The 12585-nt window shown below is 38.5% G+C and overlaps 1 protein-coding gene across 1 annotated transcript in view; it reads left to right on the top strand.

The window, feature by feature from the left end:
• DYNC1LI1 (dynein cytoplasmic 1 light intermediate chain 1) overlaps window positions 1-11901 on the top strand; it is a 50348-nt gene extending 38447 nt beyond the window's left edge. Inside the window, exons 7-13 of the mRNA XM_021071542.1 lie at window positions 240-375; window positions 1088-1199; window positions 4288-4347; window positions 4468-4512; window positions 5217-5337; window positions 7487-7642; window positions 10886-11901. Coding sequence (XP_020927201.1) covers window positions 240-375; window positions 1088-1199; window positions 4288-4347; window positions 4468-4512; window positions 5217-5337; window positions 7487-7642; window positions 10886-10998 — 743 coding nt within the window. The 3' untranslated portion in view covers window positions 10999-11901. The remainder of the gene's footprint in view (window positions 1-239; window positions 376-1087; window positions 1200-4287; window positions 4348-4467; window positions 4513-5216; window positions 5338-7486; window positions 7643-10885) is intronic.

Below are 12585 nucleotides of genomic sequence, written 5' to 3'. Positions count from 1 at the left end.
GCTCACGGCAATGCTGGATCCTTAACCCACTGAGCAAGGCCAGGGATCAAACCCGCAACCTCATGGTTCCTAGTCGGATTCGTTAACCACAGGAACTCCTGGAATTTTTGATTACCATGTAATTATACATTTAGAAGTTATTTTTGAAACTAATACACATAAATGTTAAGCTGAGAACAGTATCTAATGGTATCTGTTCATAGAGTTTATCCAAAAATTTCTTTAACAATATTATTCAGATGGTGCAGCACTTATTTACACTTCAGTGAAAGAAAACAAAAATATAGATTTAGTATATAAATACATCGTTCAGAAACTGTATGGATTTCCCTATAAGATTCCTGCTGTTGTCGTGGAAAAAGATGCAGTATTTATGTAAGTATATTCTTCAACATACTGTTTTATCATGTATTGCTACAATTTGATGGTGCATTATCATTTTTGGTTTTGGGGTGAGACTAGTAGATTTCCTTGATGAGCAGATGAGAATCTGTTTCTAGATTGTTTAATTTATAACGTGCCTTGACTTATTATACTTGCCTTTTAGATTTATTGCAGGCCTGGGCCCTTTTTGAAAGGCTTGCTACTGTAGCTAAAATATCTATTGAGTACATGTATCAGTGTATTTACTTACTCTTTAATTGGTTATGATACATAAAGAACCCAGTGTGTATCAAGACATGCTTTGAAAAGTTAACTGAATAAATTGGGAGGTAAAAATAATTACCACCTTCTCCCTAAAAAAACTGTAATGGCAGTTTTTAAATCTGGGAGATTGAGTAGTTCCATGTCACAGTTGGTTACGGATCTGGCCTATCTGTGACCTAGGTTGCAGATGCAGCTCAGATTCTATCCCTGGCCTGGGAACTTCCAAATGCTGTGGATGTGGCTGAAAAAAACAAAATCAAGAAGATGGATAATAATTTTAAGTAGATATGAGTAAACTTGAGTATTATAATAAAATTTAAATTTTTCATAATTGGTCAAATTTAACTTCATAAAAATATTCCTCTTAATATTATCATGGGTTGAATGAAAGAATGACTATATACATGCGTGAGAATTTATCATATGCATTTCTTTCTAGCCCAGCAGGATGGGATAATGATAAGAAAATAGGAATATTACATGAAAATTTTCAAACATTAAAAGCAGAAGATAATTTTGAAGACATCATAACTAAACCACCTGTCCGAAAGGTAATAGTTTTAGTAATATATGGTCTCAATATTTAGGCTTTTAAACTGAAGAGGAAGTCCATAATTTGAAGATTGTAAGTAGAAAGGTAAGGGAGTCTTTTTCTCTCAAGCTGTGAACTTTCCAACCTAAATAGAGCTCAGCCAAAAGCCTAGAGCGCCTTGGTAGAATAATTGTATTAGATTCTGTCTGTCTAGACGGGTCTTGTATCTTTTCTAAGGTTGTGACATGCATACCAGCCACATCTGTCGAGGCACTCCCAGGTTCCTAGATTTAATTTTAGTCTTCACTGTTATGTATCATTCTTAAGATTATTAAATCTGATTCCAGAAGATATTCCTCTTTCATATGTCTTGATTTCAGTAACCGTATGTGCTGTTTTATGGTTAGATAGTAAAGATATTTCTGAAAAGTTGTGTAAAAATGAATGTTTGTGCATAGTCCTTTTCACTGACTTTCAGTTTGAACATATTTCAGGAAAAAATAATTTTTATATAACCTATAAGACTTTTAATTAAAAATCCAAATGTTTACATTGAGCATTTAGAAATAAAAAACGTCAAATGAAAAATCAGTTGGTTTGATACTTGGTTTGGATGTCTATCAAAAGAAGTGCACACATTAAATTTTTTTTTCCGGAGTTCCCGTCGTGGCGCAGTGGTTAACGAATCCGACTAGGAACCATGAGGTTGCGGGTTCGGTCCCTGCCCTTGCTCAGTGGGTTAACGATCCGGTGTTGCCGTGAGCTGTGGTGTAGGTTGCAGACACGGCTCGGATCCCGCGTTGCTGTGGCTCTGGCGTAGGCTGGCAGCTACAGCTCCGATTCGACCCCTAGCCTGGGAACCTCCATATGCCTCGGGAGCGGCCCAAGAAATGGCAAAAAAAAAAAAAAAAAATTTTCCCTTTTCTCTCTTTTACCAATAGAATCGTGCTTTAAGTTGTCTTTTATTCATTCCATAACTGTTTATTGAGCCACTTCTATAGGCACTAGGTGCTAAGTAAGAGGGCGATGCTATAGGGAATCAATACATGTATCATCTCTCAAGTAAGAATAAGTGCCATGGAAATAAAGTGGAGTGCCGGAAGAGTGAGAGAAAAAGGTGGGCAGGGCTGCAGTTTAAGGAATGTGAGGGACTGTCTCTGATGAGAGAGAAGAATGTTGAAGGCAGAGGGAACAGAAAGTGCACATGCCCTGAGGAATGTGCAAGGGACCAGAGAGGCTGGAATGGCCCCCAGAAGGGCCAGAGCAGTAGGAGAAAAAAGCAGAGTTAACGTCTGTGGGGCTTTGTCACGAGGCTACAGTCAGGACTTTGGATTTCATTCTAAGTGGTATGGTAAGTGATAGGAGGTGGAGTTGAGCACAGGAGTGATGTAATCTGGCTTACCCTTTTCTTCTCTTTCTTTTTTTTTTTTTAGGCTTTTGTTTTTTCTGTTATAATTGATTTACATTGTTCTGTCAATTTCTGCTGTATAGCAAAGTGACCCAGTCATACATATGTGTATATACATACATTCTTTTTCTCACATTATCTTCCATCGTGTTCCATCACAGGTGACTAGATATAGTTCCCTGTGCTGTACAGCAGGATCTCATTGCTTATCCAGTCCAAATACAATAGTTTGCATACTAACCCCACTAGCTACCCCTCAGCAACCGCAAGTCTGTTCCCCAAGTCCATGAGTTTGTTTCTTTTCTGTAGAAAGGCTCATTTGTGCCATATATTAGATTCCAGATATAAGTGATATCATACGGTATTTGTTTTTCTCTTTCTGACTTACTTCACTCAGTATGAGAGTCTCTCCTTCCATCCATGTTGTTGCAAATGACATTATTTTGTTCTTTTTATGGCTGAGAGGTATTCATTGTGTATATATACCACATCTTCTTAATCCATTCATCTGTCAGTGGATGTTTAGGTTGTTTCCATGTCTTGGCTATTGTGAATAGTGCTGCAATGAACATAGAGGTGCATGTATCTTTTTCAGTGAAAGTTTTGTCCAGATACACGACCAAGAGTGGGATTGACAAATCATATGGTAGTTCTATATTTAGTTTTCTGAGGTACCTCCATACTGTTTTCCATAGGTGGTTGTACCAGTTTATGTTCCCACCAACAGTGTAGGAGAATTCCCTTTTCTCCACACCCTCTCCAGCATTTGTTATCTGTTGACCTGACTTACCCTTTTCAAAGGGTCACTCTGCCTACTGGGTGGAAGGTAGACTGTGGTGTGCATTGTACAGAAATAGGAGAAGCAAGAGACATTTTCAACTACCTTTCACCATATTATTCAGCAGATAGAAGAGCTGTTATATTTTTATTGCAGGGAAATGAGGGGCAAGTTGCTTTTCACTCAACTGCTATATTATTGGCCCTATTGAAATACCTAACTGTTGAGCAGACTTCATAAGCAAGACTATAGGCCTGTGTCTCTCAGGTTCTAATACAGTAGTTTCTGGTCACTATGGCTTTTGAATATAAATTAAGTAAAACTAAATAAGATAAAAAATTCAGCCCCTCAGTGATGTTAGCCACATTTCAGTTGTTCAGTAGCCACAGGCTAACATACTAGATGACACAGATACAGACATTTATATATTGTTGCAGGTGGTTACTAGACTACTCTGCTGTAGGGCTATGGGTAGGGTAGCTCATCTGTGTGAATATGGTATAGGTAATTTTAAAATGTATTCTAGGAGTTCCCGTCGTGGCGCAGTGGTTAACGAATCCGACTAGGAACCATGGGGTTGCGGGTTCTGTCCCTGCCCTTGCTCAGTGGGTTAACGATCCGGCGTTGCCGTGAGCTGTGGTGTAGGTTGCAGACGCGGCTCGGATCCCGAGTTGCTGTGGCTCTGGCGTAGGCCGGTGGCTACAGCTCCGATTCAACCCCTAGCCTGGGAACCTCCATATGCCGCGGGAGCAGCCCAAGAAATAGCAACAACAACAACAACAAAAAAAGACAAAACAACAACAACAACAAAAATAAATAAATAAATAAATAAAATAAAATGTATTCTAATCTAGAGAGTGAGTTATTAATGACTTTAGCATAATATATTAGAGTTGCTCATTTATGCATCGTTCATTTCAGTTTGTGCACGAGAAGGAGATTGTGGCAGAAGATGACCAGGTGTTTCTTATGAAGCTACAGGTATGAAGTTATATCAAAAGCAGACTTAGTACAGTTAAACTGTTCTCGTGTATATTTTCTTTAAAAATAAAGCAATATATGTCTGAACGTCTAACCTAGAATTTTTTGTGTGTTTTTCAGTCCCTTTTAGCAAAGCAACCACCAACTGCAGCTGGAAGGCCTGTGGTCAGTATTACAGATTTTGACAAAATTATTCAAATACAGTGCATATTATTTTAGTTTTCTTTTTTTTTTTCTTAATTATATCTGTTTCATATGGGTGTGCTTTGCTATAAACTTCATTCCCCTTTAGAATATCTAAATCATAAAGATCTATTTTGCAACACTAGTTGCAGAGCTGAACCATTTGTACGAGTTATTCTATAAATCCTCACAACAGCCCTATGAGGCAGTTACTGTTATCCCCATTTTTTAGGTGGGGAGATGACAGCTTTGTAGGACATCATGGCTTGCCTGAGATTATACAGCATGGAGGTTCCCAGGGTAAGGATCAAATTGGAGCTGTAGCCACTGGTCTACACCACAGCCACAGCAACGTGGGATCAGAGCCACATCTGCAACCTACACCACAGCTCACAGCAACACCAGATCCTTAACCCACTGAGCAAGACCAGGGATCAGACCTGCATCCTCATGGCTAATAGATTCATTTCCACTGAGCCATGATGGAAACTCCAAAAAATAGTATTTTAAAATGTGATGGGCCTTTGGTATTCTAATAATGAGGATATGATTGCTTTTATCAATACATAGCTTGCAGTGTAAAGGGACCAGGAGAAGAAATGGGGGAAAGCTGAAAAATAGTTTCTTTATATTATGAAGTTGAAATTTACAGGTTTTATAATTATGGCTTTCCTGTTTTTACATAGGACGCCTCACCAAGAGTCCCAGGAGGCTCCCCTCGGACACCAAACAGATCTGTGTCATCCAATGTTGCCAGCGTGTCACCCATCCCTGCTGGGTCAAAAAAAATTGATCCAAACATGAAAGGTACATTCTTTCTTAAAACAACACCATACATTAGCAATAGAAATCTACCTAGAGTCGTTCCATCTTTTGCTGTAGCCATTATCTTTTTTTAAACTGATGCATGTATATTTTATTTTTTTGTATTTTTAGAAATTTTTATTAAAATATAGTTGATTTACGACGTTGTACCAGTTTCTGCTGTATAGCACAGTGACTCAGTTATACATATATACATTCGTTTTTATATTGTTTTCAATCATGGTCTGTCTCAGGAGATTGAATATAGTTCTTTGTGTTCTACAGTAGGACCTTATTGTTTACCCATTCTAAATGTAATAGTTTGCATCTACTAACCCCAAATTCATTCTATCCCTCTCCTTCCCTGCTCCCCTTTGGCAACCACAAGCATGTTCTCTATGTCTGCGAGTCCGTTTCTGTCCTGTAGCTGGGTTCACTTATCAGTGGACATTTAGGGTGCTTCCGTGTTGTGGCTGTTGTGAACAGTGCTGCTGTGAACATAGGAGTGCTGCATGTATCTTTTTGAATTATAGTTTTGTCTGGATATATGCCCAGGAGTGGAATTGCTGGATCATATGGTAGTTCTATATTTAGTTTTCTGAGCTACCTCCATACTGTTTTCCATAGTGGTTGTACCAGCTTACATTCCTACCAACAGTACCAACAGAACTCCCTTTTCTCCACACCCTCTCCAGCATTTGCTATTTTTAGACTTATTAATGATAGCCATTTTTACTGGTGTGAGGTGGTACCTCATTTAATTTGATTTGCATTTCTCTAATAATTAGTGATGTTGAGCATTTTTTCTTGTGCCTGTTGGCAATCCATCTGTCTTCTTTGGAGAAATGTCTATTTAGGTCTTTTTTTTTTGTTGCTGCCATAGCTATTTTCATTTTTATGCAGTAGTTTCTAATCTTTGTGTCTATAGATAGAATCTCATACACCATTTTATAGCATAGTCTCTTTTTATGGCTGCACCAGTGCACATGGAAGTTCCCAGGCCAGGGATCGAATTGGAGCTGCACCTGAGGCCTACATCACAGCCATGGCAACACCAGATCCGAGCCACATTTGTGATTTCCACTGCAGCTTGTAGTAATGCCAGATCCTTAACCCACAGAGCGAGGCCAGGGATCAGTCTGCATCCTCACAGAGACAACGTCGGGTTCTTAGTCTGCTGAGCCACAATGGGAACTCCCCGGTATAGTATTAATATATCACCTGTATATCACCTTTATGAAAGCTTTGTGTTATATTTAATCATTCCCCTGTGGTAGGTCATTGAAGAAAGTCATGTTTTTCCTATCATAGGTTATCTGCAGTTAGCATAAAGAAAAAAACTATATGCATGGTAGTTACTTCTCTGGGGATAATTGCCCAGAGAAGAGTAGGTGAGAGTTTGTACCTAATGCTTTTTTTTCCTTTTTATGCTTTTTGATGATGTTTCTTGAATGATCATTCAAGTTACATGTCATCAACATTGAATGTTGGAATTTGCTCACAACCCAGTCAGCTTTCTTTAATAACTAATAAAAGCTTTTACCCTTAGTCTTTCCTTTCTCTTTGTACTTTTCTTCTGTGAATTGTTTATTGTTATACTTCGTCCAATCATTTCTTAGAACTTCTACTGGTTTTCTTATAGGACTGGATGACTTTTTGTAATACTTAAAGCAAATATTTCTCCGCAGTTATATTTTCGAAGAACTCCTTTCAAAAGGGAGATATTTTGGCATCTAACATCTGTTTGAAAATACTACTGGCCCTTTAAAAACAACATTTTAATTTTTTAATAATTATCTTACCTCTTTTGTGTGTGTGTGTGTAGCTGTGCCTGTGGCATGCGGATGTTCTTGTTATTGAACCCACACCACAGCAATAACCAGAGCCACAGCGGTGACAGCACCAGTCAGATCCTTAACCCACTAGGCCACCAGGGAATTCCTAATTATCTTTAACTCTTAAACACTTACTCACATTTTGTTTTATATATGAGTAGATTAGAGAAGTTACCCAGCCTCAAAAGATTAAACTAAACTGGGATTTGGAACATTTTCTGTGTGTGATTCATTTTTTGTGTATGATTACTATAATAATAATTTATAGAAAAGTTGAATGCTTTGAGTACACATTTTTTAATCTCATTTTTTTATAGCTGGAGCTACAAGTGAAGGCGTCCTGGCAAATTTCTTCAATAGTTTGCTAAGTAAGAAGACTGGTTCCCCAGGAGGCCCTGCTGTTGGTGGTGGTAGCCCTGGAGGCGGGGCCGGAGGCGGAAGCAGTGGTTTGCCCCCATCTGCCAAAAAGTCAGGTATAGTTATTTGGAGCTTTAAAACAAACAAACAAACAACAACAACAAAAGCTTTATTGAGATATAAGTTACATACCATGAAGTTCACCCATTTAAAATGTGTAGTTCAAAGTTTTAGTATATTTACAGTTATGCAGACTATTATCATCTTTGTAAAAAGAAACCTCCAACCTATTAGCAATTACCCTTCCCTCCACCACTGTCCTACTAGGTAACAGACAGTCTGCTTTCTGTCTCTTTGGATTTGCCGGTGGAGATTTCATAGCAATGGACTCACATAGTATATGCCTTCTTTAAAATAATGTTTTTTGAGGTTTTTTCACATTGTAGCATATGTATCGATATTTCATTTCTTCTTATTGCTGAAAAAATTCCACTGCATGGATATGCCACATTTTATTTATCTGTTCATCAGTTGATGTATGTATGTTTTCGTTTTTCTTGAGTATATACTTGGGAGTGGAATCCCTGGTTCATGTGGTAACTGTTTTAAATTTTTAAAGAACTGCCAAAATGTTTCCAAAATGCTTTATTATACCATTTTGTATTCTCCCACCAGCAAGGTTTGAGGACCTCAGCTTCTCCACCTCTTTTCCAACATTTGTTATTGTTCATCTCTGTGTTTTTTTGGTTTCTTTTTTTTTTTTTTTTTTTTTTGCTCAACCAAATCCAAAATGTCTCATTATTAAAGTATTTGTATATGCATGTTTTAAAAATCGAAGTATAATTGACTTAAAATATTAGTTTCCAGTGCATAACATAAAAATTCAATATTTTTATACATTACAAAATGATCACCGCTTGACCATCATTTTGATTAGAATCATCCTAGTGTCTGTGAAGTTGTAATCATTGTGGTTTTGATTTGCATTTCCCTGATACTAAACCATGTTGAGAATCTTTTCATGTGTTTTATTAACCATTTGAATATCTTCTTTGGTGAAATGTCTATTCAAACCCTTTGCCCCCACAACCCCTTTTTTTTTAAAACGACCACACCTGCAACATATGAAAGTTCCCAGGCTAGGGATCAGATCATAGCTGCAAATGCAGGTCTATGCCACAGCAACACAGGATCCAAGCCACATCTGTTGCAGCTTGTGGCAATCTGGAATCCTTAACCCACTGAGTGAGGCCATAGTCCCAACCTGCATCCACATACAAACTGTGTTGGGTTCTTAACCTGCTGAGCCACAGTGGGAACTCCCCTTTGCCCTTTTAAATTGGGTTATTTATCACAGTTTCTGCTGTGGTGCAGTAGGTTAAGAATCTGACTGCAGCAGCTCATGTTTGGTCCCAGGCCCAGTGCAGTGGGTTATAAAGGATCCAGCATTGCTATAGCTGAGGCGTAAGTCGCAACTGCGGCTTGGATTCAATTCCTGACTTTGGAATTTCCATATGCCACATTGTCTCATCATTTTCTTGATAGTGTCCTATGAAGCACAAAGGTTTTGAATTTTGATGAAATTCCTTTTGTTGTTAGTATAACTGCTCTTTAAACTGACTTTATTTAGGAGTTCCCGTCGTGGCGCAGTGGTTAACAAATCCGACTAGGAACCATGAGATTGCGGGTTCGGTGCCTGCCCTTGCTCAGTGGGTTAAGGATCCGGCGTTGCCGTGAGCTGTGGTGTAGGTTGCAGACGCGGCTCGGATCCCGAGTCGCTGTGGCTCTGGCGTAGGCCGGTGGCTGCAGCTCCGATTGGACCCCTAGCCCGGGAACCTCCATATGCCTCGGGAGCGGCCCAAGAAACAAGAAATAGCAACAACAACAACAACAACAACAACAAAGACAAAAATAAAAAAATAAAAAAAAATAAACTGACTTTAACCTAGTCTCCTTTTTCCCTTTTTTTTTTTCTTTTTCTTTTTGTCTGTGCCTGTGGCATGTGGAAATTCCTGGGGCAAGGATCAAACTTGGGCTGCAGCAGTGACAATGCTGGATCCTTAACCTGCTGCACTGCCAAGGAACTCCCCATTCTCCTTTTTTTTTTTTTTTTTTTTTTTTTTTTTTGCTATTTCTTTGGGCCGCTCCCGCGGCATATGGAGGTTCCCAGGCTAGGGGTCGAATCGGAGCTGTAGCCACCGGCCTACGCCAGAGCCACAGCAACTCGGGATCCAAGCCGCGTCTGCAACCTACACCACAGCTCACGGCAACACCGGATCGTTAACCCACTGAGCAAGGGCAGGGACCGAACCCGCAACCTCATGGTTCCTAGTCGGATTCGTTAACCACTGCGCCACGACGGGAACTCCCCCATTCTCCTTTTTTAAATCGCACCTTTTGCCACCATTTTCACAAATTCAAGTATAAATTGAATTACTTCTTTTTTTTTTTTTTTGTCTTTTTGCTATTTCTTGGGCCGCTCTCACGGCATATGGAGTTTCCCAGGCTAGGGGTCGAATCAGAGCTGTAGCCACCGGCCTATGCCAGAGCCACAGCAACTCGGGATCCAAGCTGCGTCTGCAACCTACACCACAGCTCACGGCAACGCCGGATCCTTAACCCACTGAGCAAGGCCAGGGATCGAACCAGCAACCTCGTGGTTCCTAATTGGATTCGTTAACCACCGCGCCACGACGGGAACTCCTGAATTACTTCTTGATTCTCTCACTCTCAGTATGAAAGATTACTCTTCTCAGGATTGCTAATTTATATACCACTCATTTATCTTCTTTCCAGATTCCAAAATTTTGTTGCTATTTTTTTTTTTTACTGTTCTTATTTATTGTCTTACTCCTTTTTAAAAACTGTCTTTATGAGATTAAATGGTAAGTGCTAGTTTTACTTCTATTTGGCAGCAGAGGCCACAATTTAAAATGAGGAAATTTGTTTTTTTTTTTGTTTTTTTGTTTTTTTTGTCTTTTTGCTATTTCTTTGGGCCGCTCCCACACGGCATATGGAGGTTCCCAGGCTAGGGGTCGAATTGGAGCTGTAGCTGCCAGCCTACGCCAGAGCCACAGCAATGCGGGATCCGAGCCGTGTCTGCAACCTATACCACAGCTCACGGCAACGCTGGATCGTTAACCCACTGAGCAAGGGCAGGGATCGAACCCGAAACCTCATGGTTCCTAGTCGGATTCGTTAACCACTGCACCACGATGGGAACTCCAATTTGTTTTTTATATAACTTTTTATTTTAGATAAAGTTGATGAAACTGTTGGCAGTTTTTTAATGAAGAGACATTGATGTAAAAAATACTTTGATTTATGTTCAAATCTTAGTTTCTTTTCCTTTATTGTAGGCCAGAAGCCTGTCCTGTCAGATGTTCATGCAGAACTAGACAGAATTGCACGAAAACCTGTTACAGTTTCTTCTACAACACCTACATCTCCTACAGAAGGAGAAGCTTCTTGAAGATACCAAATAAAGCCATTTATTCAGTTTTTGGGGATAATATAAACTTGCCTCTGCCTTCTCCTTCAAAAGTGGAATTAGGGAGCTGGAGTGCTTTTTCAGATGGACTAAATTTATGTCTTTTTTGTGTGTGTGGTTGCCCATTTTTATAAAAGGGAGCTATACAGAAAAAAGTTATTCTACACTATGTAGAATTTCTATTTGCATCGCCACTTTGCATAAGGAAGTAATTTTGGATTTTGAAAAACTCAGATTTATAGATCTGAAATACAGCCATGTGAGCATATTCTAAAGGCTACTTAAAACATATAGGAGGGTTTGGGAAGGGCAGAAAATAATGTGCTTTGGGCATTTGACTGACTTGAAAGTCCAGGCTTATTTTAGTTAAGATTTAAAAATCATTTTAAAGAATTATGTTGTTAGCTTTTCTGAAAAAGAGAAAATGATCAGTTGTCAGGTTTCCACACCAACATGGAATATGCGAGAAAACTATCAGATAGCATTTGTTATACTAGTCACTGTCTCAATCCATGATCCTGTAAGTTGTCATCACAATATGATTTAGAAATACTGGTTAAGATTTGTTTCTTTAACTGAGAAGAAAAGAAAGCACACTGCTGAAATGTATAAAAGAAAAATGCAGAGGTTAAGATGTAAAGAGGTAACAGTCTTTGGATTTGTCTATATATATATATATATACATATATATATATACACACACACATACACACACAGACATATATATATATGGCTCTGCCTTAATATACCCCTATTTTGTTTGTGACTTTCAACTGTAATCAGTTAATAAAGTATTTATTCTCTGCATTCAGGTTCAAATAACTTGTTGCATTCTCTTAAATTTGTATTTATCATATAATGAATACAATTTTTTAGTATTTTAAAGTGTTTGACTTGATAGGATTATTGAGTGTTCTGGTCTTTCTTCTTTCTAAGAGACAATTGAGTACATGAGGTTCACCACCCTGGAAGTCTCCTTAAATTGGGATTTACGTTGATCAGTACATCTTCCCCTTCAGGTTGTCTTAAACTACAGAATCTGTGTTTGGTATTCCTAGTACGAAAAATAAGAGCCTTTTATCATCTCATGGGCAGAAGCTATTTTAAAAGTTTGGCAAATGCACTGAGACATGGTTACTCTCTTATGGGTGAGATTGCCTTTTAGTAGTTCCAGCTTTTCAATACTCAGTTTTCAGTGCTTGTTTTGGAACCTTCAGAAGAAGAGCTTGGTTTTCTTACTGAAGTTCAGCTAAAGAACACATGCACATTTGACCTAGTGAGTAATTTCAGATAATTGGGGAAATGGTTACTACCCTTTAAACTGATCTTTGTTATAACTTAAAAATATTCCAAAGATTTTTTCAACAAAATGTTTAAGGACAGTACCTCTACTATCTAACATAATTCTTTCATTAGAATTTTACCTAATCGCTTTAGTTTTATAGTAGTATTTGGCTCCTACTGGTTGAATGTAAATACTGAAAGTATATGAGAGGATTATAATTTGTTTCAATGTGGGAAAAACTTGGGCTGTTCGTGGGTATGGAAAAATTAATTTGCAAAAACATT

Source organism: Sus scrofa, chromosome 13 (genome assembly GCF_000003025.6).
Source record: "Sus scrofa isolate TJ Tabasco breed Duroc chromosome 13, Sscrofa11.1, whole genome shotgun sequence".
Lineage (NCBI taxonomy): Eukaryota > Metazoa > Chordata > Mammalia > Artiodactyla > Suidae > Sus > Sus scrofa.
The sequence above is the reverse complement of the archived record's forward strand: the minus strand, read 5'-3'. Positions and strand labels throughout refer to the sequence as shown.